The sequence below is a fragment of the Stylophora pistillata genome, chromosome 3, assembly GCF_964205215.1.
Source record: "Stylophora pistillata chromosome 3, jaStyPist1.2, whole genome shotgun sequence".
NCBI lineage: Eukaryota > Metazoa > Cnidaria > Anthozoa > Scleractinia > Pocilloporidae > Stylophora > Stylophora pistillata.
The window spans coordinates 17,389,375-17,415,000 of record NC_142521.1 but is presented as its reverse complement, the minus strand read 5'-3'; the positions used below and the strand labels follow the sequence as shown (position 1 = coordinate 17,415,000).

Genomic DNA, 25,626 nt, shown 5'->3' with positions numbered 1-25,626 from the left:
TTAGTTAATCACTATCTGGTAGATTATGAGATCATGCGCCTACTTAGCCTTAATAATTAAGGCTAAGTAAAACTTTTTCTGTAGTGCATAACATGTCATCATCACAGCTATGCAGAACACTTGTGATAGAGCTGCTTTTGTTTGACCTTGAAAAATGTGTTTCATTAGCCAATAGAAGAAACCAAAATACATTACAACCTCACGACGGTTAAGTGTGTCTTTCTGAAATGAGGGTAGCCGATGGCATTTTTACCATGAGGGCTCGCTAACTGCATTTCTGAGAGGCGTTTGCACGCATTTGGGCTTTGTCCGATGAAGTGAGAAGGCTGTTGACGGAAGAACTTGCAACTTTTGGGCGGAGAAGCTATAATTCTTTTTCAAAAGGCTTTCACAATGCGGGATAATTGCGTGGTATCAAATTAGTATCCTTTTGTTTATATTTAATTCGCATTTACAAAAATATCCACTTGTGTTTTTCTGAAAATGAATGCCTAGCGGTAAAATAATGATTTCTGCACTTTCGGTTCAGTGTTGAGAAGCGTTTTTTAAAAAGGCTTTAAATTGAGCTCTTAAACGAAAGTTTTGGTTGAGATATTTAGCTGAGAAATGGATTTCTAATGAAAATTATAACTCTTTGCCGCTATTTCATTTGCCTTTGAAAAACTTGAAAGCGAAATTAACACAGTATCTATATCAAAGTGTCAACTCCCTGAGAAGAATGGAATGATTAATCAAGTCAAAGCCCTTTGAGTAATCAGCAAAGAACATTGTAACGCCACAGTTCCCGCTATCTGTTGCCTCGTGTATTGCCTGTAGGATATAAACCAAGGCTTCCATGGTGGAGTGCCCTCCCTTGCATAATGGCGTGGGTCCAGTTTTTCCAAGATGTGCCACAAGTCTGCTGGGCGCAAACCCTTCCATGACCTTAGCAAGGGTGCAGGTCAGGGAGATAGCTCTCAAGTCCCTTTGGATTTCTTGTTGCGGGGAAACATTTGGCAGGGGGTCGATTATGGATTGCTTCAACAGATCAGGTTTATAGCCCTCTCTGTGTGAGCAGTTATAAATATCCATAATTAGCGGGGCGAGTTCGGGTGCGAATTCTTTTAAGACCCTCTTTGATATCATGTCAGGGCCAATGGTTTTCCCAATATTCAAGCTTGATAAAGAATCCTGAACCTCTGTGACACTCACTACAAGGCCGGGGGGGACCTGTTGATCTGTTACTTCGGTTGGAGTGAAGGGGATAAAATCTGATGTCAGACTGATAAAGTGGTCGTTCACCATATTAGCTAAGGCCTTAGTATCTGGACAGTTTTCTCCTAGGAATTGATGGAACCATTCCTGTTGTATATCCTGACCTGTCAATAACTCGATAAAACCAGGAACACTTAAATCAAGTTCAATATGGATACTATTCTTTCGCCATTATACAAAGGTACAAGAAAGCATAATTAGGTCTTGTTAAGCACTCACACTTTTGAGCTCTCTTATCTCCTTTTTCTGTTCGTTTACTATTCTCCTTAGACGCATAGTTTGCTTCTTCTGATTTTTGAATTTGGATTTATGTACACAATCTACACAAGAGCTGCCTTGCAATGGTGTTACGTTGGGGGATGGAGTGGTGACAGAAACAGGTGTTGTATTGACTGGCTAGCACAGGTATTGTTGGTGGAGGTCAAGGCAACTGCAGAAGTGAAAGGAGTGGTAACAGAAACAGTAGCAGTTGAGGCATTGGTGCTGGCAGAACTTTCATCAATTGGGCTCATGCACACATCAGTTGCGATGTTGCACAGATTCTCTTCATTTGTATCATCATCATGATGATCTACAAGGTTACTCATTGATTCTTCCCTGGTCTCATCAACCTTCTTTTTCTTAGCCTCCAACTCATGAAACTCTGTAAAGGCATCACGCCTTAGCTGCAGCAAAAACATAAAATATCCTGGTTGATAAAATATATTGAGCACAAGACACCCTTGCTTTGGCTAAGATTATGTGTAGGATTCTAAAAGATCATAGAGCTTGTATAAATCATACTCAAAACTCCAGTGAACATGATGATGATTCACCAAGGTATAGGTTGTAGCTGTTCAGTTTGCTTTCAGCATGGCAAAAATGCAATTAGACACGGACATTTTAGACATAAATGCTTCCAAAAATTTTATAAACTTACCACAGAATAGGTTATTTACATCGAAAAAGCTTACATATGTTAATGTTAATGAGCGACCAGCCGTAATAGCAGATGCTGAGAAATCGCTTACCTGTCACCTTTTGCGATCTGTTAGAACTGCATGTCTTGTTGGAACAGAGCCCTTGATAAGAACTTTGTTCCATTTTACCTGCATCATACCGTCCAGCGAAAATGCCAAGGTGGCCTCGTAAGAACTTTGCTCAAAGTGAGCCGAAGACAACGAGGCATTTTTGGCAACAGGTTCGCCGAAATCAACTCGGTGTTGCTGCACGAATTTCAGCGATTGGGCTTTCACTGTTGGAATTACAGAAAACTGGTGCATCGAAATACCCAGTGTGTAGCTGGTATTCGTACAGCTTCTATTGTTGGGTACCCCAGCCACACAATAATGTCCACCTTTCTGTACTGGCCTCTTCTTTTCCGCCATGTTCTCGATGAGAGTCAAACAACCTGACATCACAGGTAAAGTTCTGTGACCTTTTGACCTCGCGCTTGAGTGGACGAATTTCAAGCCAATTTACTGCATAGTTTAAACGAAAAATATGTGTTAATTATTTTCAACGATTTTAAATTCTCAAACCGTTTGTTATATATATTGAACTAGCAGAAAACAAATAAAACATTTTGTGTCATATACACTTTAAGCTGAAAACAAACAATTAAATGGTCATAAGTAATCTATGATAATGGCTGTTGCCATTTTAATTGTCTTCTTTGTAATTCTGCATTTGATTTCTGATTTAATTCCTTGGATTGAATTTCCACACACTGATCTTTTTTTCTTTCTTTTTATTAGAGTGGGGGTAGTATATAAAATCTCATTGCTACTTTTCTCTATTTAATATTATTTAATACCTCAGGGAAGATTTTTTCTTTATATAAAATGTTTATGAGGTTAAAAGGGCAATTTGAAAAATGTTATTTACTTGTACAGAAATCTCATAATTATAGAATGGTCAAATTTAGTAATAATAATAATAATAATAATAATAATAATGTTGGTAGTAATAATAATGATTTTAAATTTCTTAATAATTACCATTAAATTGCTTGCTTTGGAAAGCTGATCCTTTGCAATATCTGTGCTTATCTGCCAGTCCCCTTTTGTATTTCTCAATAGTCCTGGGGTTAACAAGAAAACCAAGTACTTGTCCAGCTGACAGACCACTCATTGTCAAACCACTCAATGTTGGATGTAATCCACTATCTTTTTGTAAGTTGTTTGTTTTCTGAGACCTGAAAATGATCAGGGGAAGCCATTCATTTAGTTGTGCACAAAACGCGGAAATTGCTTTGCATTTAAAAAAAGTGGTCTCTACTTCATCCAAGGAGTTTCTTACTGAAAGTATGCTACAATATGCAATAATGCAACAACTCTTCTTTGTTGTAGGTCAAAGTGATCACTTGTCAGGGAAGCTCTATCGTTTGTTATGGCTGTCAGAAGAGTCTCCCAAAGGCCAGGGCAATGGTTCTGCCGAAAACTTTTCACGTCAACAGGACTGTAAAGGGGGGCATTATTTTTATTGCTGTAATGAAACAAGGCAAGTTGAAACTTTTTCACTTGTTCTTGAATTGAGCTTTCTAGAAGATAAAAACTGGAGATAACATATTAACAAGAAACAAAATGCAAGCGCCATAATTTTATGTCTTCCTGCATTAAAGAGAGGTAGACAACAATAAGTTTTTATTTTGGTAGGGTATTTCAAGATTTCGTGGCCCAAAATGTGTAGAATTTAAGTTGCGATTTTAAGTGTAGTTTTAAAGTTATCTGTAAGTTGCTTTGCCACCTCAGTAAGTTTCTCAGCATCATACAGTTGGCTTTCATTTTCTGTTTCCATTTCTCCAGAAATTCCATGGCCAGAAGCACTTTCACTGTTTCTCTAAAGTAATAATTTATATCAGTAGCAAAGTATTGTTACACTTAAGTCCCAAAGATTATTGTGTTTAAGTTAAATAAAGTCTAAACAATATGGATACAGCAATTACATATAATTTGTTCCTTTATCTTAGTATTTTCACTGAGCAAAACTTTTAATGGGTATCAATGGTAGTGAAATAACTCACCGTTTTGTTTGTTTTTAATTCATAATAATATTTACGGCACTTGTTACAACACTTGCTTCCCGGGCGGTAACTCTTGGCAGTTCTCCCACATTCATCAAGGAACTAGTACAGTTTCGGAGGAATGCTTCTGAGCTTTTTTGAGTGGGTTTTCAACAAGAGAGAAAAACAGCATTTGTCTTCTTTCTTTATGAACCATCGGTGCTTCAAACACGCGTAAATTATGCCAGGCTGGATCTCCAAAACTCTGGATAAATTGGCTGTTAGGGGCATTATTTTACCATAGCAAACCTCATTTGAACCTCTTGTTTTCTTACCAAACCAACGATCCTTATGACATGCCGAGGGAAACGTGAATGTCACGATAAAAAAGCAACACAAAAATGTAAACATTTTCCTTAGCATTAGTGAATGGGTTCTTGCGATCAACTTATAAACTTCTTGGTGCGAGACCGGTTTCCTTTAAGGGAACAACCTCCAAAAACTTGGTACACCCCCTAAATTTTTTAAAAATTAATATACCCCTTAAAAACACCAGATAGGGAGGAGTGCCTTCAGTAAAAACAGAGTTTCGAGCTTTTGAATGCCTCCCCTTTTTTCTGCGAATTTTGCTGAATTTTAAACCTTGCATGCCTGAGGCCGTGTTTTTGATGGCGTACCCATGATGTAGCATTTCATTATTCAGCTCTGTCCTCCCTGCCACTGCACGCCCTGGACGCCTTGAGGTTTTAGACGTCTTCTTCGCCGAATGTTTTTCGCACTCTTCTAAAGAGTTTTATTTTGCTAAAAGAGGTTTACCTCAAAGTGCTGGATTATTTTGTGCAGTGTCAGGATGTTTTGTTCCTCGTGGGGCTGATGGACGCGATGTGGTTGGCGATTTGCTAAGAATGGCGAGCAGTGCTTCCTTCCCACCGTTGTTGTAAAGATCTTATAAGTCATCATTAACACAAGCTGCTTTCTGCAATTGTCTGAATGATGTTTTGTTTGACGAAGAGCCCGTCATCGCCCTGTGAATAGAGCTTGTCTGTAGCGATCGAAACCGAAGCGATACAATGACTTAATTGAAAGGATGCGATCCCAAGACGGGGATATATTTTACGGATCTAACTCGGAAAAACCATATCTATACCCTTGCAACAAAACTAAGTAAAAATGTTGGTCTAATTGCAAAGCTAAGACATTTGCCGTATTTATTCGCCTATAAGTCGAGTGATTTTTCCAACAAATTAAACTGAGAACAGGTAAATTCTCACCAAGGAAGGGGGTTCGGCTTATAGCCGAGTATTTTCGCCAAAAAATATTTACGGGTGCTTAACAAGATTCGAAATTCAATGTTAATTCGACTGTAAGCCGAGCGATTATCAACAAACACAAATTTCCGAGATCACGAAAGGTAGGTACATGTAAATCATTGTTGGTTCTGCTCGACAGAAGCTCGAATCGCATAGGAGTTTCATCCATATATTTGAACAGCCTGAAGAGCGAATGGCCATACCGCTGCCGAAGTGCGATCACGAACCGATGGAACTGGATGATCTTTTCTTCCAGATCTTGTGGGAGTCGCTGGGCCAGGGTTGTCCTAGTGCGAAGGCTGATGGAATGGCGCTTTTTCCATCTCTGGTGGCAACCCAGTGAGGCTCTGAAGTCTGGATCACTGCTCAACTCCTTCGCTTTTAGCAGTAGAATTAATCCGCTTACAGCAATTCTTGTAAAAGATAACAGAGATCAACTGTTTAACTTGTTTTGCCGACATGAAAAACTGGCCAATCAGAAGCGGTCATTCCCACGGTTTGTGTAAACATTGCAACACGATCTGACAGATATCAGTTGATCAAAGCTTTTCCTTGTTTTAAAGAAGCGAAAGACTTACCTTGACTCCCCTGCTCTGAAAACCAGTCCAGTAGTGTTTGATCCAATTCAGGATACTTTGGCAAAAAGCAGCCCATCGTCTTTCGCTTTGCTGACATTTTAAGCTCACCATAAAACAGGTTCGCTTGATCTTTTCGCCAGCGACGCACCATCGATTCACTGATTCCGTAATCTCCAGCGATGTCGGAGTTGTTCTCGACGGCCTCTGCTTCAGCAACGACTTTTAGTTTGAACGCTAAGTTGTATGAAGAACGACGAACTTTCGGCATGATGATCGATTACGATAACTTTGAAAGAGAGCGATTGCTTGAGACAGGATTCTGAACTCAGGTGAATGTTTTGTTATGTCATGCATGGTTCTATTTATTTACACATTAAATTCAACTTATCTGTGATTTGTTACTTTCAATTAAACGACCAATAACAACTGGGTAAATAACCTACTTTTTGGTTACATGTTTCCCGAGAGGGAAGCTCCTTTTGTTTTCGGTTTATGTTAATTCATCTCAGTTAACGACACGCGTGGAGTACTTTGCAATTATTAGGTCTCGGCTTATAGCCGAATGTTTTGTGATTATTTTTTATTTCAATGCAACAGCTGCTGACATGAAGAAGTTTAGGGTCTCGGCTTGTAGCCGAGATCGGCTTATAGGCGAATAAATACGGTAGTTGCTAATCGAACTCTTCTTGATATTTATAAATCCCTTATTGCACCTTTTATAACGTATGGATTAACTTCTTGGGGAACTGCTTCTAAGACCTTGTTAAATAGTATTCTTGCCTTGCAAAAACTTCGTAGGTCACACAGTCTTGTTTTTTCAATGGTTATGTGCATCTCACAGTGTCGTTTTTTATAAGAAGGTGTCTCGGAGTCTCAATTTCTTGCAAGGCTAAAGGTTTCAAAGTCCCAATTTGTTTGTTGGTTTTTTTAAAATGACGTCTAACATGAATTAAGATAAGAAAACAAATAAGAAAATGCTATGCTTAATAGACCCTTAATCAAATACCTAGTTTGAATTAACTTTGTTTTCCAGAAAAATTAATCTTTTGAATATTAACTTTCATTTCCTAGATACCTAGCTGGTGGTTTTGATTTCCCCCCTTTCGACACGATCAAGTGTATGGTAGTTTTAATACTTCAACCTACTTTGCCAACTTTTGCCATCTTGGGCAAACAATTCCAGATAAATCCACCATCAGTGTGACTTGCGGCCTAGATCTTTCATTGCTAGCTATAGTAGCTTACAGATATAGGACCGCAGGACTTGACTGGCCAATCCTGGTTTTACTGGTAGACTAACAGCGAACTGTCAGCACATTCTTAAAGGCATATGGGATTTCGCGGACTGGACTGCACTGGACTGAACTAGTGAAGCACAGACTAGTAAAACGCGGACTAGCAAAATGAAGACTAGTAAAACGCGGACTAGATGAATGCTGACTTAATTTTTTTCATGTTTTTCTGTGTTTGTAAATTGAATAAAACTTAACGGTAATGGACTTAACAACAACAACAACAACAAATTTTATAGGAAGGCGATCACAAGACTTAATGGCGATTAAATAGTTGTATCCAGAAATGAAAGTGATTGTAATGTGGGTCATAGCAATAAAAACTGCATAACTTTGGAGACCCGAGCCAAAATTTTCGTTTTCTAGTGCAACTAAGTTGAGACAATTTTACTAAACTAACAACCTGACATGCCACAGAAATCTCTGAACAGCTCAGAACTACGAATAATTAAGAAGTTCCCTATACGGACCGACCTATGCTGGTGAATAACATTTTTATTTTTTCTAACACATTAAAAAATGATTGCCAAAAGAACCCAAATGATTTAGGACTACAATTACATGTTTAATTACAGGAAAATCCTCCTTAAACTTAACAATTTAATAGCGAGTGAGTTATAAAGAAAACAAACGTTTTTCAAATTGAAGAGAAAGCTGTCACCAAAACATTGTTATTTGTAAAGGTAATTAAAAGGCTTACAAACAAATTTTGAAACATCTTTTTGATACGGAACTGTCACGACAGGACACCTGGCAATTGAAGAGGGAAGAAGCATACGCTTTTGAGGAAACAGCAGTACTGGTGTGACAAACACACGAGTTAAATGATCATGTGATGATTTTCTCATTAAAAAGCAGTTAGAGGTCTTAAGGAAAGTATTTTTTATTTCCAACGACGATTATTCTTCAAAGATTTACCTCTGTTCTGTTTTAAATGTCACGGTAAGTTAAATTGTGAGGGAATGCGAATATGTGTTTTAGAGTTGTCAGTCTGCTTGTTTGTTTTCTGTAATGGCATGTATAAATTGGTTTTTCTTCCACCGAAAAGCTGAAGTCAATGGGATTCTTTCCACCTAGACACAAGGAGATTTAATGTGAGTTTTATTCATCGAATTCCTGCGTTTCTGCTGTGAAATTTACTACGAAAGTGTATTTTAGGATTTTGAACTGGTGCTTATTAAAATTCTTTCTTAGCATAAACTTTTAAAATGGTTTGTATCTGGCGCATGTCAAACCCATTTTGTAGCTTAAAGGTCAAACAGGGATTGTCACTCGCTAAACCATCAAAATGAATTGGCATAACATTAAAAGTACACAAGTTTTAAAATTGGCTTGCCATTAAGTCTTGTGATCACCTTCGTATGAAATTGTTTTTTGTTGTAGTTGTTGTTAAGTCCATTACTGTTAAGTTTTATTCCATTTACAAAAATGGAAAAACAAGAAAAAAATTAGGTCCGCGTTCATCCAGTCTGCATTTTACTAGTCCGCGTTTTACCAGTCCGCGTTTTACCAGTCCGCGTTTTACTAGTCCGCGTTTTACTAGTCCGCGTTTTACTAGTCCGCGTTTTACTAGTCCACGTTTTACTAGTCCGCGTTTTACTAGTCCGCGTTTTACTAGTCCAGTCCAGTCCAGGAAATACCATATGTCATTGAAATACCATATGTCAAATACCAACATTCATGTATAGAGTACTTACGTGATTCGTGCTTTTGGTTCTGATGAGAAGAAGAAGACCTTATGCCCATTTTGGTTTCCTCCATTGTTCTGAACGCTTCCACCTCAACTGAGTTCAAACACGGCCGTGCGTTCTCTCTGACAGCTTCCAGAGAACTTGAGTTTTAAGTGACGGAGCGTCAGTCCAAAAAATCAAAGGGAAACGACCAAGTGCAACCTTCTGACCAGAAATTAGGTCATGGCCAGGAAAAAAATTGAATTTATTGACTGTTGTCAGATTTTCAGATCTCATGTTTTGTACAAGGGTTTTCAACAAAAGGATCCTTTGAGACTTTTGTACAAGCACATTCTAGCTCATTCTTGTAGCTCTCAACCAATTCTGAGGCTCGCAATTTAAGAGTCTGAACGTCTCGCGCTCGCACTCCAAACCCTTTGAAGTTTCAGTCTCGCAATCTAAAAAGTCAAAATGTCTCAGGCTCACAAAGAAAAACGCTAGTCTCGCAAAGTAAAGCGCAAGTCTCGCCATCTCACAAAGTAAAACGCTAGTTTCTCCGTCTCGCAAAGTAAAATGGTAGTCTCGCAAAGTCTCGCATTTACCATTCGCCACCCCTAGAAAAGCCAAGAAACCAAAATTTGCTTCATAACCGTGCAAAAGAAAACTAAGCCTGTCCACCCTTACGTTGGTGACCGGACTGCCGAGGGGGGATGGGCTTGTTTGGCTCCGGAGTGAGCAGGGGGGTGCATTGCAAAGTAGAGGATGAACATTGACTTGAGGGATGGGGTGAGCCACATTTGAAACAAACATAGTCGAAGCCGCACCCACCACAAAATCTCCCAGGGTGAAGGAAACGACTGGCAGTTCCAAGTGCATGTGGAAACCTGATCAGAAGAGAGCTGGGGTCGAGCATAAAAATATGTCGCTGCCCTTAACTATAGTTCCCAATGAATAGTATCCCAGGGGTATTGGTCGGGAGCTGACTGTCTTGCGTAACAAAACTGTTCGTCATAAAATGACCAGTTACCAAGTTTAGACGCAATGTCCCTCACAACCTCACAGTATTTCATCAGCTTAGGAGCCTCCAGAGGATATTTCTCCACATGATATTTCTTCACATAAATGGTGACAAAAGTATTAAAAGCTGATAACCACTGATTGAGGCTATGAATCCTCTTAGGTTGCTGGCTAGGATCTAGTGTCAACTGGGGCTGATTTGATGACGAACTTGAGGGGGTTAAGGACAGGGAATAACATCAATATTAGGGGACAACGAAAGGAAACCGCCAAAATCAACTTATTCATTACCCCAAATTTTTCCTTTGATTTTCGAGGTGACTCTAAAGCCAAGAGCTATGGCTATGCTTGAGAATGGCTGCTGAGGGGAACTATGAGGCTGTGTACCTTGAGAGATAGCTGTGATTTCCCCTTGAATGGCCCCGCTGGAGGAACGTTCCCCATCACTTTCAACGGGTAGAATTGAAAATGCTCTGGGGTCTTCAACCAGGCTATGGGTCCCTCCAGTTCCCAGTGCATGTTGTATTGCCTGTGGAAAGGTCGTCATGATGGAGGTGGACAGAGCTCACAGATCAGTTGTGGTCATTGCTCCAGGTCTGAGCGGTAACAGCCACGTCTGAAGAAACCTCAGAAAAGTCGGAACCTTGCGTGTGTTTTGTTCTTTGCGTGTTGGACTGATCGGAATGTGCACGCTTCTTCCTTTGCATGTTGGACTGATCGGAATATGCGCGCTTCTTCCTTTGCGTGTTGGACTGATCGGAATGTGCATGCTTCTTCCTTTGCGTGTTGGACTGATTGGAATGTGCACGCTTCTTCCTTTCCGTGTTGGACTGATCGGAATGTGCACGCTTCTTCCTTTCCGTGTTGCACTGATCAGAATGTGCACACTTCTTCCTTTGCTTGTTGGACTGATCCAAATGTGCAAGTTTCTTCCTTTTAGTGTTGGACTGATCAGAATTTGCACGCTTCTTCCTGCATGGCTTATCAATAAAATTTCTTTGATGAGAAACTAGATTATGGAAAGATAATAATTAACATTGAATCGCAGAGGGGCAGAACTCAAATAATGCACTCTGTAGCGACGGAAATGAACTTAAAAATCACTGTGAAATAGCGCCAGATGTACTGTCCTGCCTAAGGTAAAGGCGGAATACCGAGTGCAAAGGACACACCCAGAAACTGAGCGGTCGGAAAGGATTGTGCACTTTTGCGGTAACAGCCAGTACCTAACTTTGAGCCGGAGCCAGTAAAATAATTATACGTGTGCAGCCAGGTGTACATACGTTTCATACATAGTAATGACAGTATGGTAAGTCTTGTAATCAAACAGCTTTGTAGCTGAGTCATACGTAGCCATGCCTAATAAGGACAATGGCATACTGTAAATATATAAGGCTGACACAAACAATAGGTGAATGTAATAGTAAAGCATCAAAGGCTTGGCATATGGCACATATTAGAGCTGGCAAAACATGTAAAAAAAAGTGCAATTTTAACAGACTCCTTCCGAAGATGGAGAAATTGGTGAAAGGCGCATTGATCGCAGAACTGCCCCTCTGAGACTACAATACAGGTTATGCTGACCCCTAGAGTTTAAATGAACACCATCGGGTGTATAACAATATTCTTTCACCTTCCAAAACCCTCTATGGCCCCAGAATATGGCATATTGTGTAGGGTCTAACACAACCCTAAGGTATTGTGTTAACATGCTGACCTTTGTGTTAAGAGCCTCAGCTGAGTTTTGGCGAACAATCTGGCACACACACACCAACTTCACCCCATATGACTCGTGTAAGAAATTGACAAATTCTTCGAGGGCTGAACCAACATTCAATGGTGAAAGAGTAACGAGGTTATTACTGTGTAGTTGGAGAATAATGACACTAGGGCGAAAGGAGTGGAGGACATGTTTGTCGAATTTTAATGTCTTTTCGACTGTTCTACCCCCAAGGCCATGCCAACGTATTAGCACAGGTTACGAAATCTGAAAGTCAGGATGATTCGTAATGAACTGCTTTAAATACTTAACCTATTGGCGTCCAGTGCGCCCGTATGTGCCCATGTGGACCCACACCCTTTCTACGCCTTGTGATATCATCACTTTTAACCCTGGAGCACGATTTGGAGCACGACTTTGAGCACGTACTTGAACAGGTTGAAAATATCTTACAAACGATACCCGAATGAGCGCAATTGAGTGAAGGAGATTGGAGAAATAGCAAAAAAACCATGTAACCTTTACCTGAAAATGTGCACGAAAATCTTGTTCCATTACCCACCTACCTTTCTGAGCTTGTGGTTTGAAAATAATGAGTAGTTTCCAAAAAAATCTCTACACCAAAATGAAGCCTACTAAATTTCCAGCAAGCGAGGAGAAACTTCAGGCAAGAAGAGGGGAAAAAAAGGGCAGGAGAAAGAGAGAAAAGTCAAAGTCGTAAGTGGGGCATTACTTGTCAATCTTGAAATTTTGCTTTCTGCACGTTCCCGAGATTTTCAGGCCGCCATTTTGCATTTGGATCGAAAGGCCGTCGAGTGTAGGAGCTGTCAATGGGTTTTTGGCAAGTTTGAGCTTTTAAAACCACAACATTGACCCAAAATCTGCTCGACTAGCTTCAAAACACAGTTTTTCACAAAAGCTGCAGCCATTAATGGGTTAACAAAGAACCAAGTTTTTTCGGAAAAATCCATTTTTCAGGATTGAGCAATCAAATAGGTCTATTTAATGTAAAATCAGGTGAAAAAGTTAGGGTTAGGGTATATTTTAGGGTTAGGGTATATTTTAGGGTTAGGGTTAATAAAGGGATGCCCAAGAATCAGCACACGTGGGATGGAGTTGGACATGCCCCAACTATTGGCTAAAAAACCAGCACAGCATAGGTCAAACGGTAAAAAAGGACAAAAAATAATGTTTTGAGCTAGGCATATTCAACGAGTTTGGAATACTCCCGCCAATCACATTTCCCAGTTTCAAGTCGACAAGCTCAAGGAACTGTGTCCAGGAGTGGACGAATTTCCCACAAAAGTGCCCGAGAGCCTTCTGCCAGAGAGTTGGTCACTAATTTGAGGGCTCTGCTTGAGTCGTCACTATCATCCGCTACCCGAAAAATGTATCAGAGAGTGTGGGCAGTCTTTAACGAGTTTTTACAGCTACTATTTCAATTCAGCTTCCCCCTCACTCCCCTTGACTTGCTCTTCCCTGGCCCTTTTCATTTCCTATCTAAATGCACGAAAATTGGCACCCACAACCATAACGTCTTATCTCTCCACTACTAGTTATGTACACAAAGTAGCTGGTGTACATGATCCTACCAAAACATTCATCATTCAAAAACTTTTGAGGGCTATTAGTCGCTCTAAGTGGGATAGATAGATAGATAGGATAGATAGTTTATTACCAAATAAAATACATTGCAGTCATAGGCTGAATTGCATGCTTTTCACAATCTTTGATTATATAAGACTATATAAGACAACCAATTACAAAAATGCAGACCTAAATAAAAATACTAATATAACAACAATAACTAAAATACAGAAGTGGAATAGCTAAAAATCTAGGTTAGCACATGTGGACATAGTCGGGATAAATGAAGATTTAAAATGATCAGTGCGAAAGCATGGCATGTTAAAAACACGCCAGTGTCTAGTATTGTAAGCTGAAAGATGTCTATCTGGCAGCAAATTATATAATTTGTGAGATGGATTTGAGACAGACAAAAACAGATCTGTGCATAATTTAATGCGTCTGTCATAGAGTGAAGCTAAACCGTGCCTTTCTAACGAGCCATGGTATGACAGTTCTGGTGAAATGATGGATAATGCGTGTCCTTGGACCCTTTCAATGTCATCACAAAGATACGCAGGTAACGCATGATGGAATATTTGTACGCAGTATTCTAGAACAGGACATATGGTTGTACAATAAAAATTAATTATGTCATCCGCTGGAATGCGGGCTCTCTTCAGGAGGACTAAAAAGTATAATCGTTTGTTTGCTCTTTTTATAACATCATTGATGTGGTTGTTCCACTTAAGGTTACATGAAATAGTCACGCCTAGGATCCTAGCCAACTCTACCGTCTCTAATTCTTTGCCATCTACCAAGAGGGGAGTGAAATGGTGTTTCTGCCTTTTGTAGTCGATGACCATGACTTTGCATTTGTCAGTGTTAAGCCGCATCTTCTGTGCTTTGGACCAATCCTCCACCACTTTAACAGCGGTTTGGGCGTCACCTAATGCGTTACGCACGACAATCTCTGCCACCATTGTGTCATCAACATACTTTCAAGTTTGAACCTGGGGAATTCTTAGACCGTTTATCATTAGCAAGAAGAGCTATGACCCCAATTTTGTCCCCTGAGGTACACTAACTGGTACAGGGCCCTACTCAGAGAAACAATCAGCAGATAATTTTACACGTTGGTAGCGATGCACTAAGAAGTGGACTACCCAATGTGCTACACCCTGAGGGATATCAAGACTGTAATTTTATGAGTGAGCAGTTGATGGTCAATGTAGTCAAAAGCTTTGCGGTAGTCAAACAGGACCACCCTGACTGCAGATCCCGTGCCATCAGTTGCGCGCGTCCAGTGATGCAGCATGGACGTCAGAGCTAGGGCCGTGGAGGATTTCAGTAAGGCTCCAAACTGGTCAGGATTGATAATTTTCAACACAGCCAGACCGATGAACGCAGATACCACGAAGTCTTCGGCTAATTTGGAAATAGGCTCTTTGCAGGACTTAGTCACGTGCTTGGTTACCACATAGCAACGCATTGCTGGTGAGCAAGCAAACCAGCGTCCCGCTCATTGTACTGTACAAGAATTGATCAACTCAAGCAAAGTGAACTTTGACTTTTTGGTCGAAAATATCCCAAAAGCTAGTTGTAAAAGAACAAACGAGATTTATTGTGACTTCAGTTTCACTGGACTTGAAGTTCGCCTGATTTACCTTTGCTCTGGGAGTAAAAGCCAGGCGAAAGCTCAAATATAAGACAAGATATGGCCGATCCTTCGGGAACGAGTGACGGTGAGTTTCCTTGTTAATAGACATATTTTAGTATTAGAAATGTAACGTTGTTCGATACAGAAAACGGTTTTTAGTGTTAGGAATTAGATTTGCTTGAATCCAGAACATTATGATCTCTATTTCTGATTTTGCGTGTTGAATTCTTTTAAGTTCGTTGAACACAACTAGTGTTCACATTCTCGCTCGCTTTCATTTTTGCCGTAAGTGAGTGGCTAAATTCTCACCGTGGTATTTCGTTATCATAATCTTTTCTCCAACCAATTGCGAACACAAAACTGAGAACAACATTTTGTTCTGTTTTAGAACCTGTCAAGAAGAAAAAACGAGGTTCTGCGTTGCATTGTTGTGCTCCACAATGTAACAATGACTCCCGTTACAACAGCTCGTTGTCTTTTCATCGTTTTCCTAAGAAAGACGATCAACTCAGAGCAAACTGGATCGTTAAAATTAGACGAGACATTGGTGACAACTTTAAGGTAGGTGCTAACTACAACCCCCTGAATAGTAGTACTTGTGAAATTTCACTCAATGTACTGTCATTCAATTTGCGTGGTTATCTACGTGTTACTTATAATTATGTTTCTCTTGGATTGCATGCAATTTTTTAGCTTTAATATCTTATTTTTTTCTAGCTCACTGAAGGCACCAGGGTTTTGCTCTGCACATTTTGCAGAGGAAGATTTTCTCCCCCTGACCGGGCTGGTCGACGGAATTTGAAAAAAGATTCTGTCCTGTCTGTCTTCAATTGGTCAGCTAGAACGACCCAAAGAAGAAAGATTGTAAGACATGTTGAAAGATAATAATATCAATTGCAGACAGAACGCATTGACATATGGGTATAGTAATAACAGTAATAGTTATGATAATAATAATAATAATAAGGATAAAAATAATAATAATAATGATAATAATGCTAATAAAAATGACAAAAATTTAGTAGTAATAATAATAGAAGAAAATCTCTACAAAAGCCTCATTTTGCTTGTGTTTGTAGCCAATGACTCACTCTGAAGAGAATGACCCTCTGTGGCTCCACTTTCCTTTAGACCCTTTGTATCAACAGCCCCTGATTTCTTTCTCTGTATGTCTACATCATTTATATGTTTATTAAACTTCTTCCCTTTAGTGAGACACAAACAGACGAGAGTGATGTAGGGCCTGAGCCACCTAAAGCACCATCCCAACTAGAGCTAGATTATCAGGCTCCAAGGAGTGAGATTCAGAGCCTAATGGAGCAGCTGAAAATAACTCAGTTAGAAGTGCAAAAAAAGGAGGCCGAGATGAGAGTACTCAAGGAGGCTGCTGCTGCCACAAAGGAGTCATCAGAGGCAAAAATTCAAGAATTAGAGGCAAATCTTAAGATTAGTCGATTTGGCCTGGAAAGGTTCTCTAAAGATAATGCTCTTGTGAGATTTTACACAGGTTTTCCAACTTATGATCACTTTAAGCTATTTTTTGAACTTGTTAAACCAACTGCAGAAACAATGGTTTATGTGTATGCTTCAGGAATAGGTGCAAACAGGCCAGGAGTACGCAAGATGCAACTGATAGATGAGCTTTTTTCATTTTGTGTTCGATTGAAGCTTGGTTTATTTGAACTGGACTTTGCCCAGCGTTTTAGTTTGCATGTTTTTAGTGTGAGTAGAAAAATAACAACTTGGGCCAATTTTTTGTACTTCTTTCTTGGCAATCAGCCAATATGGCCAACTAGAGAGTGCATTAATGAACTTATGCCAGATAGCTTCAAAGAGCTGTATCCATCGACACGTGTCATCATTGACTGCACTGAAATTTATGTCCAAACCCCTTCTTCATTGCTATTACAGTCTCAGTTGTATTCATCGTACAAGTCTAGCACTACTTTAAAAGGTTTAATTGGGATTGCTCCTCATGGGGCTATCACATTTGTTTCTAGCCTGTACACTGGTTCGATATCAGACAAAGAAATAACTCGTTGTTCTGGCATTTTGGATCTTCTGGAGGCACATGACAGTGTCATGGCAGATAAGGGATTTGATATTGAAGATCTTTTAAGCAGTAAACAAGTTTCTTTGAATTTGCCACCCTTTCTTCAGAATTAAACTCAATTTTCAGCCCAGGATGTTTTGGAAACAAAAACTATTGCAAAAGTAAGAATCCATGTGGAACGTGCAATAAGAAGGAGAAAGGAATTTCATATATTTGACTCTGACATCTCATTGTCTATACTGGGATCTGTCAATCAACTGTATACAGTTGCCTGTTTGTTGACTAACTTTCAAGGTGCACTGATCAAAGACACAGATGACAGTGATACCACTAACAACTAAATGTTCAGTATATAATAAATTCAATCATAGCCAGGAATCATTAAATAAAGAATTTGTACATATTAGGTTGCACTGACTGTGTACTCACATTGTGTGAACTTTATAACAAGGAAATTCATAGCAATAAATACAGCTGTTATTGTAATGGTTACTGTGAACTTCACAGGAAATAGGTAAAGAAAAAATAATCAACTCTGTCTTTTGCAGTTTGAAAAAAGATGGGATCAAACATAATTCTTTCACAGAAAAAGGTAGTGTCGTTGATGTAACTGAAAAAATCACACCACTCAAGGCCAGTTAATGCCAACTGACATTGGACCTGATAATGATAGTCATGATTTCTTTTAAGCTTGAGGACATTGGAATCGTTGTCCTTTGTAAGATAGGCCACATTCTCAAAGTCAGTTGCACCTTCTTTAACAACCTTTATCTCCAAAAGGCCAAAAGGTGAAAGGCCTTGCTCTTCAACACCCAAATCAAACACTTTGCGGTCAGGGGTGCATCCCAACCATGGACATTTTGGATTTATCACCAGCCCTTATGGGAAGAGATTCACTTGGTTTTGCTTGGCTTTGCTGGCATAAATAAATGCAGCCTGGGGTTCCAAATCTAAGCCTCTCTGCATAGGTGCTGTAACCACATGTCTTGATGGGTTAATTTGCCTAACTAGGTTGTCGAAGTTGCTTTTTCTTTTGGCAACTTGTCCAAATTTACTAGCTGTGATCCTTTTGTTCCTTAACATTGTCCAAAGACCACTCTCACTTTGTGCCCTTGTTTTTTCCTCCACTTCAATGGCAGTTTGCCTGGAGAGACTCAACACACCCAATGAAGTAAGCTTGTCTTGCTGGAGACACATAGACACATCATTTTCAAATCGCATCTCAGCACTTGGAAGAGGCAACTCTGGGAAAGAGGTACAGGAGTAGTTGTTTATCAAGTACTCCTCAGATAGCTTTTGTTGATAGGATATTACACTTCCCTTCACAGCATGACCAAATTTGGTAGATACCAGTTGTAAAGGAGCATTAACTCTAGGAGCTATTGTTGCTATGAGTGGTTTTGGCTCAACACTGTTGTAGTGGCTCTCATCAAGTACTCTGTATTGCCTGGCTGGTGAATACAGAGTGTTTTTTATATATCGGTCATAGTTAGCCCCAGGCCGTGGTTTCTTGACCAAGACACTTTGGACTTCTTGATTTCCAATTTTTGCGTTCTCTTGGAATGCTCCACCTCTCTTTCATGCTCGTACATGTTAAGTCGTCTGGAAGAGAAGAAAAGCCCAGTTGCTTGCAATGTGCCAAATAATACAGGAGGCCAACAACATGATTGCAATAGCCCCCAAGGCCTGCCACACAAGAGCACTTTCCAGAAATGGCTTTTGAGTCAACTACAACAATTACGTAGAGTTGATGAGGGAGTTCACTCTTTCTCATTGACCGATGGCACTTGGCAGTAATGTTGGCAGAACCCTGCTCGTAAGATACTGTAAAGAGAGGAAAAAACACATCTCAGGTCGATAGTATGAATTAAAAAGACATCAACAACTAGACAACTTTCAAAGAGGAACGTGTGTGTGTATTCACAATTTATATTCTTACTACATGAAAACTCACCTTTCACATTGTGTAAATATCCAGGTTCAGCGAAAAACTTATAGCCTTTGACTGTGTGCCTGCAGCCAGATTCTTTCTGGGCATACGCTTCAACCTCAGAAAATGTAAGGTCAGGAAATGCTGACAGGTTGGCAGAGACAGCTAGAGGAAAGAAATAGAGTGGTACATAGAGATATCACCTCCAATTCAATGTGAACCTTCTAGAATAAAGAATGGCGTAAAACTTCGTTTTGTATCATTAACACAAGATAAAACGAACAATTTATTATCATGAGTCAGTAATATCCAAGACTAATATAGCGAGCGAGAATGTAAACAACACTAGTCGTGTTCATGGAAAATCGGAAATGTAGATCATAATCTTCTGGATTCAAGCAAATATAATTCTTAACACTGATGATGATTTTCTGTATCGAACAATGTTAGGTTATAAGATTGAAGTACGACTGTAAACAAAGAAACTCACCGTCACTCGGCCCTAAAGAAGCGGCCATGTCTTGTCGTATATTAGGGCTTCCGCAGAGCTTTTTCTCCAAGAGCGAAGGTAATCAGGCGGAATTCAAGCACAATCAAACAAAAGTCACGATAAAATTCGTTTTGCGTCCTGAAACAACAAGCGTTTGGGATGTTTTCAACCAAACAGTCAAAGTTCGCTTCGCTTGAGTTGATCAATTCTTGTACAGTACAATGAGCGGGACGCTGGTTTGCTTGCTCACCAGCAATGCGTTGCTATGTGGTATCCAAGCACGTGATTAAGTCCTGCAAAGAGCCTATTATTGGTGTGAGGGAAATGGGTCGTAAGTGCTTGTTGATGACTTTGACAGGTTTCTGTTTAGGAATGGGTACTACATCCGCCAGCTTCCAAGATGGGGAAGTTGTTGTTCAGCAAAGCTACAATTAAGGATGGAAGTCACTGGCTGAGCTATAAAGTCAGCATATTCCCTAAACACCCAACTAGGTATCCCACTGGGACCTGCAGCCTTGCGGGAGTTCAACTTTCTGATTGCGGTCAAAACATCGACATCTGAAATGGTTACCACCGCCGAGTTCACTTTGAAGGGTGGAGTAGCATTGAGTGGCGAGAAAGACCTCATTTGGTCCAGGAAGGCAGAATTGGTAGCGTTTGTGACATCACGGTCTGGAAGATGGTGATCCAGTCCCTCAATGTGGAGTAGCAAATGCAGACTGTCAGAACCTGATGCAGGGGTCATCCCAGCGATACGCTTGACCTCCCCCCACCATTGGGAGAGCTTGGTGTTCTTTAGATGTTCAACTTTAGAAGCAAAAAACCTCTCTCGAAGAGTTTTCCGCTCCCAGTTAACAGTATTTCAAAGGTGATGGAAGCTGGTTAAATCCCCTGACATAAAAGCTTGCTGACGCTTGGCGATTAGTCTTAAATTCAGGAGTAATCCACGGAGGGTCATTAAGATGAACCTCAGATTTCACTGTGGGCATGATAGCGTCCAGTCCTGCAGTGATGATGTCACACAGTTGTCTAGAGTGATCGTCATTGTTAGGAGCAGAATCAAAATGGACCAATCAATGGCTGAAAAGAACCGTCCTAGTTCGGCTTTCCTACTAGCACATGTGTCACGCCTCGAAATTAACTTGCTGCTAGGCCCAGTGCGGGATGGCCTCTTTTTAGTGCAGACGATGACCATGTTATAATCTGAAAGACCAAACGGTGGCAGGGTGTAAACAGCATTCTCGTCATACATATGTGACAAGTTGGTTAAAATGAGTGGGCCGATATTTGGCTGCCCATTACACAATCTGTTCTCCATCAACTGGTTCGCTCCTTGCACCATACCAACTCTTCGGTTTCTCAGCGCACTACATTTTCCACCATGTTTTTATTAGCCTTTTACGGGTTTTTCCGTGTTGAAGAGCTAGCAACCAAAAGCCGTGATTGTTCAAGTAGCATTGTTCAGTACTCCAACATCAGCTTTCTTGCGAGTTCAGCTGACATCTGCAGGGTCAACATCACACTCACTCACTTTAGACATAACACAGACAACTGGCCCTACGATATCAGTATTGCGTGCAAAGATTCCCTTCCATTCTGTCCGGTCAAATCGCTCCTCGAATATTGTTGGTTACGAGGCACTCCGCCTGGGCCACTTTTCTGCTCTCCTGATGGGAGCCCTATTACTATCATCCATTTCAATTCTGAGTTACGTCGTTGTTTAACCTGTTGTGGACTCGAGCCTTCTCGATATAAAAGTCATAGTTTCCGAATAGGGGCCACTTGTCTTGCCACTGAGAATGGTCTCTCCAACGCTCAAAATCCGGGCTCTTGGTCGCTGGAGGTCTGACATGTTCAAGCTCTACATCAGGTCGGGCACTTTACATGCCAACTAATTTCGTAATCGGGGATGAATGGGTCATGGTGTAGTTCAGACATGGGCTGTTACGCTCTTCCGGTTCTTGCCTGCAGCGCATTTGCCTTAGCATTGTTTATCAATTGTACGGCTCTCAATTCCTAGTATGCTAGTTCTCAACCATGCTCTGTCCTTCTCTTCAGGCTTTTGTCACCTTTTTATACATATTTGGCTCTTTGCCGATATTTAACCCCACCTTTGCTTAAGAGATTGCGTGATGTCTATTATATCAATGTTCTTGATGTTGGGTGAAATAAAAGCATCGCTATTGTATTTGAATTTGAATTGAATCTTTATTAAGGCGTAAGATAAATAATCACATGTCCTATGTTACAACATTAGGAGAAACTAAATATATAAATTACAGAGAAAGTCAATATAAAAATTTTTAGACTATATTATGTTTAAAAATTAAGCGGTTGACAAACGTGTTTTTGAACTTATCAGTGTTTATTTTAGGATGGTGACTTGTCTCTTTCCTCAGATTGTACTTGGTTGATTTTTTTTTAGCATTATAGTTCCTTAAGGGTGTATTGTATTATTAAAAACATTTTTGAAGATACGTGTATCTTGTTGATCTAACAATTCATAGACATTAATGTGGTCAGATGTATACTTGCGCTTATAACATCGATCTAAGAAACATTGGATTGTTGTAAATTCGGAATTTACAGCGCCAAATACGGGCAGCCCGTATAATATATTTGGTAGACCCAGATCTAGAAACAGATGGCCTACTTCGGCCTGCCTGATTGTACCCTTCTTTCCTTAAAGATCTTAAAATGAACAGGCACTTGTTTGCTTTGATTAGTTTTTCCCGAATATGTGTTATAAACCTACTATCTTCCTGAAATGTTACCCCTAAAATAGTAAGCTCTTTTGTCTGTGATATTCCAGACACAATAGGAAACTCTATTGTACAACCTTTCTTGCAGAAAATGATATCCTTGCACTTAGATGGATTACTACTCATATCATTACTTCTAGACCACTGGGAAAACTGATTAATCAGTGCGATAGAATTGTCATTATCACTTATCACAGGCGAGATAATGGTTGTATCATCTGCATTTATTTATCTGCGAATTTATCCCACATTAGCAGTTATTATTTTTTATCTCCGGTCAATCTCGTCAGCAAACTAGCACGACGTCATGCAGAGCTTTGGTCTCATAGTAGAGATACACAGGTTTCGTGATAAAATACCTTATTTTTTAGAATAAGTGCAAGGGTGCTTATTAAATTAATCACCCTGAAGGGCAGCACTTATTCAAGGGCGGCCCTTATTTAAGGGTGGAAAAAATACAATGATTATCTCTTCAAACAAGATAACATTCAAACCAGCACTTACCCCTGTTTGATGTTACCCACTGTTTTCAAGGTCTTCCATCTATTGTTGCTTTCATCATGTGTTCTCTTATACATGGGACTCTGAAGGCACAATCCCCATCCACATCAAAAGGTAGACATTCTACTTCTTTCACTTCTTGTTGGTAACCTAACACATTTCTGGAAGTTAATGCAAAACATTAAAATAAACTCTGGTAGGCAATCCAAACAAACAATGATCAGATCTTTCGAGTTTCAGAGGAAAAATATGTGTCATTTGACAGAGTATACTGTATCAACACCTTTCCCCATGAAAAGGACATTCTGTTAAGCAAAGTGTGCATACGAGTACTATCCTACAGGCCATGAGGCAAGAAGTTGTACAAGTTTTTGTAGCATGAAGTAAATAAGAATAGGACTTGAACAAAGATGGCTGGGATTGGAGTCCAGCCCACTAACCATTTGGCCACCTCATATTACTCTAGGGCATTATGCCTGTTAGAAGTACACATCCATTCATGAACTTCCATACCCTTCCATTTAGGGAGGGTGGACCACTGACGAGTCGACAACCTTAGAAGTTTACAGAAATGACCGTATATCGGATAATCAACGGTTTATTGATATAACTATTCGATTCTATTCTAATTTCACAACAGTTATTTGTGGTATTCACCTACGTTGAGATCCCTAACAAATAAATAAAGAATTACTGTAGAAAACTCAAACCAATCCTACTTCTGTGGCAGGTTTCCATAAACTATGAACTACTGAACTGAAACTGTGGCTTGAATTACCAAACTCGGCGAACTTAAACTCCTCTACCTGGTAAGCGGCTGATTCACATTTTTCCTAAACGTGCTATGACTAGACAGGAAACTAAGACCATTCAAAGTGCAAATTGTTCCTAAGTGTCAAATAAAGTTTGCCTATTGTCCATTAATAATTAATTCCATTGAGGGAACAGAGGGGACATGAAAACGGCACAGTATATTATTTACCAGTAGGCAAACATTTTTACTATTGAATTGGCTAAGGAATATTTTGGGTCATTATCCCAACCATGGTCAACATAAAACTATTGCATGTGAAATCAAATATACACAATTTCTGTTAGACTTATGCTTCAGTCAATGGCTACCTATTCTTTGATGGACACTGGCTGTAAAATAACAAAATAACTATTAATCTTTCATAATGAGCAACAGTACTAAGACAGCTTGGGCTACCATTTTTTGTAAGGTAGACACAATGAAAAAATTTGATTAATATTTATATAATCATCAATTTTTTATCTGAATCTCGTTTATTATTAACGTATTAGTTTCACATAATTTTCAGTGGCAGTTGCAGACTTCTTTCCAAGGTGGGAACCCAAAAAGTTTTGTAGTCCCTCAGGCCTTAAAATCAATGTGGAAGCCGGAAAAAGCTGGTGTACAACACTAAAAATCTAATGCCCTGTGTCTTTTAATGAGAAACTTTGATATTTAAACTTATTATACTTTTATTCAGGTTTTCTTTATTTTAAAATGTGGTATTTACTCACACTTCTCTGTGTTTTCCCTTGCACCTTCTAAGCCGGAGGTGTTTTAACAGATTAGACCTGGTTGAAAAGGCCTTTGCACATGTTTTGCATTTGCATTTCTGCAGTCATCTGGTGACTCATCTGAGTGTGGTAACTCTACTTTTACATTTTCCTACAGCAATTATTAAATACACTGTTATTACCTGGATCCTAGTGCAGCAATTAAGCTTTTTTAAAAAAAAAAACCTTGTTTGACTTGCAACAGTAGAATATTTGGAATTATTAAAAACTGGATGATTGGATAATGCAATTTAAGACTTTTTATTGGCTTAGCCATTATGGTATATCAGCCAATATACCATAATCTACAAATATGGTAAGCTTACGTGTCAGCTTAAAATTAAAAGAGAGCTAAAAATTTAAGAAAATTTAATAATTTAATTTAACGTTTTTAATAAAACAATTATTCCACTCGCGCTTGTTGGATATGAGATGGTTATAGCCAACTCGGCGCTACGCGCCTCGTTGGCTATCTATCATCTCATATCCAACACGCGCTCGTGGAATAATTGTTAAATAAAAGAATTTGATGACACACATGCTGCACTCTTGCCAGCTGAAAATGCAATTCATGAAGGTTTATTACAAAAAATTATAATTGACAGGTAACTGATAATACTGACCTTTTATGCACCCCACAGCCAATCAGGTGTTTTGAGGAGGCTGCAATGACTATCACAGTTCTCTAAATCATAGGGGAAATTATTTATTCATTGTTTTAACAATGCACTCTTATTACTTTCAAAGTGTAAATAAAATAACTGATTAAAGGTATGAAATGTACAGGCAGCCTGTACATTTGAACAATAACAACAACAACAGCAACAACAAATAACCTAGCAATCCTCCCTCAGGCCACCATCACTGCCAACATGAAGATCACGGTCTTTTTTGTTAGGGCTTATGGTTAAATGAACAACATTCATGTGGCCTCATGGTTAGAGCGCTTAACTCCTGATCGAGTTGTCCGGGTTGGAGCCCCGGCTGGGACATTGTGTTGTGTTCTTAGGCAAGGCACTTTACTCTCTCAGTGCCTCTCTGCACCCAGGTGTATAAATGGGTACCAGCAATTTAATGCTGAGGGTAACCCTGTGATGGACTAGCATCCCATCCAGGGGGGAGTAGAAATACTCCTAGTTGCTTCATGCTACAGAAACCAGAGTTAAGCATGGCCTAATGGGCCACTAGGCTCGTAAACAGACTTTACCTTACCTTTATAGTTAAATGAACAACATTCTGTATGAAAAAAAAACAGCTCTACAGTAGGATACACA

General features: G+C 39.6%; 1 protein-coding gene, 2 long non-coding RNA genes and 2 pseudogenes across 3 annotated transcripts in view; 3 read left to right on the top strand and 2 right to left on the bottom strand.

Annotated features, from left to right (window-relative positions):
* The window catches only part of LOC148734819 (uncharacterized), a 5,171-nt gene extending 1,001 nt beyond the window's left edge, over nucleotides 1–4,170 (top strand). Inside the window, exons 1-2 of the long non-coding RNA XR_015999200.1 lie at nucleotides 1–3,407; nucleotides 3,585–4,170. The exon at nucleotides 1–3,407 is cut by the window's left edge and continues 1,001 nt beyond it. This is a non-coding gene — a long non-coding RNA (uncharacterized LOC148734819). The remainder of the gene's footprint in view (nucleotides 3,408–3,584) is intronic.
* A 1,292-nt stretch (nucleotides 4,171–5,462) lies between these two features.
* Nucleotides 5,463–6,813, bottom strand: LOC148734818 (uncharacterized). Its single transcript, XR_015999198.1, has 2 exons — nucleotides 6,126–6,813; nucleotides 5,463–5,960 (listed from the first exon to the last, which is right to left on the bottom strand). It is a non-coding gene; the product is annotated as an uncharacterized LOC148734818 (long non-coding RNA).
* Nucleotides 6,814–9,751: 2,938 nt separating this feature from the next.
* On the bottom strand, nucleotides 9,752–10,651 carry LOC148734817 (uncharacterized; annotated as a pseudogene).
* A 5,674-nt stretch (nucleotides 10,652–16,325) lies between these two features.
* On the top strand, nucleotides 16,326–17,589 carry LOC148734816 (uncharacterized). The gene has a single exon (XM_088755013.1). The coding sequence runs from the start codon at nucleotides 16,365–16,367 to the stop codon at nucleotides 17,214–17,216; it is 852 nt and encodes a 283-aa protein (XP_088611139.1). The 5' UTR covers nucleotides 16,326–16,364; the 3' UTR covers nucleotides 17,217–17,589.
* Nucleotides 17,590–20,086: 2,497 nt separating this feature from the next.
* Nucleotides 20,087–21,488, top strand: LOC148734815 (uncharacterized; annotated as a pseudogene).
* The last annotated feature ends 4,138 nt before the right edge of the window (nucleotides 21,489–25,626 follow it).

Bases quoted from the DNA above. Each gene is read 5' to 3' on its own strand.
- LOC148734816 (XM_088755013.1), top strand. From the start codon at position 16,365: ATGGAGCAGCTGAAAATAACTCAGTTAGAAGTGCAAAAAAAGGAGGCC.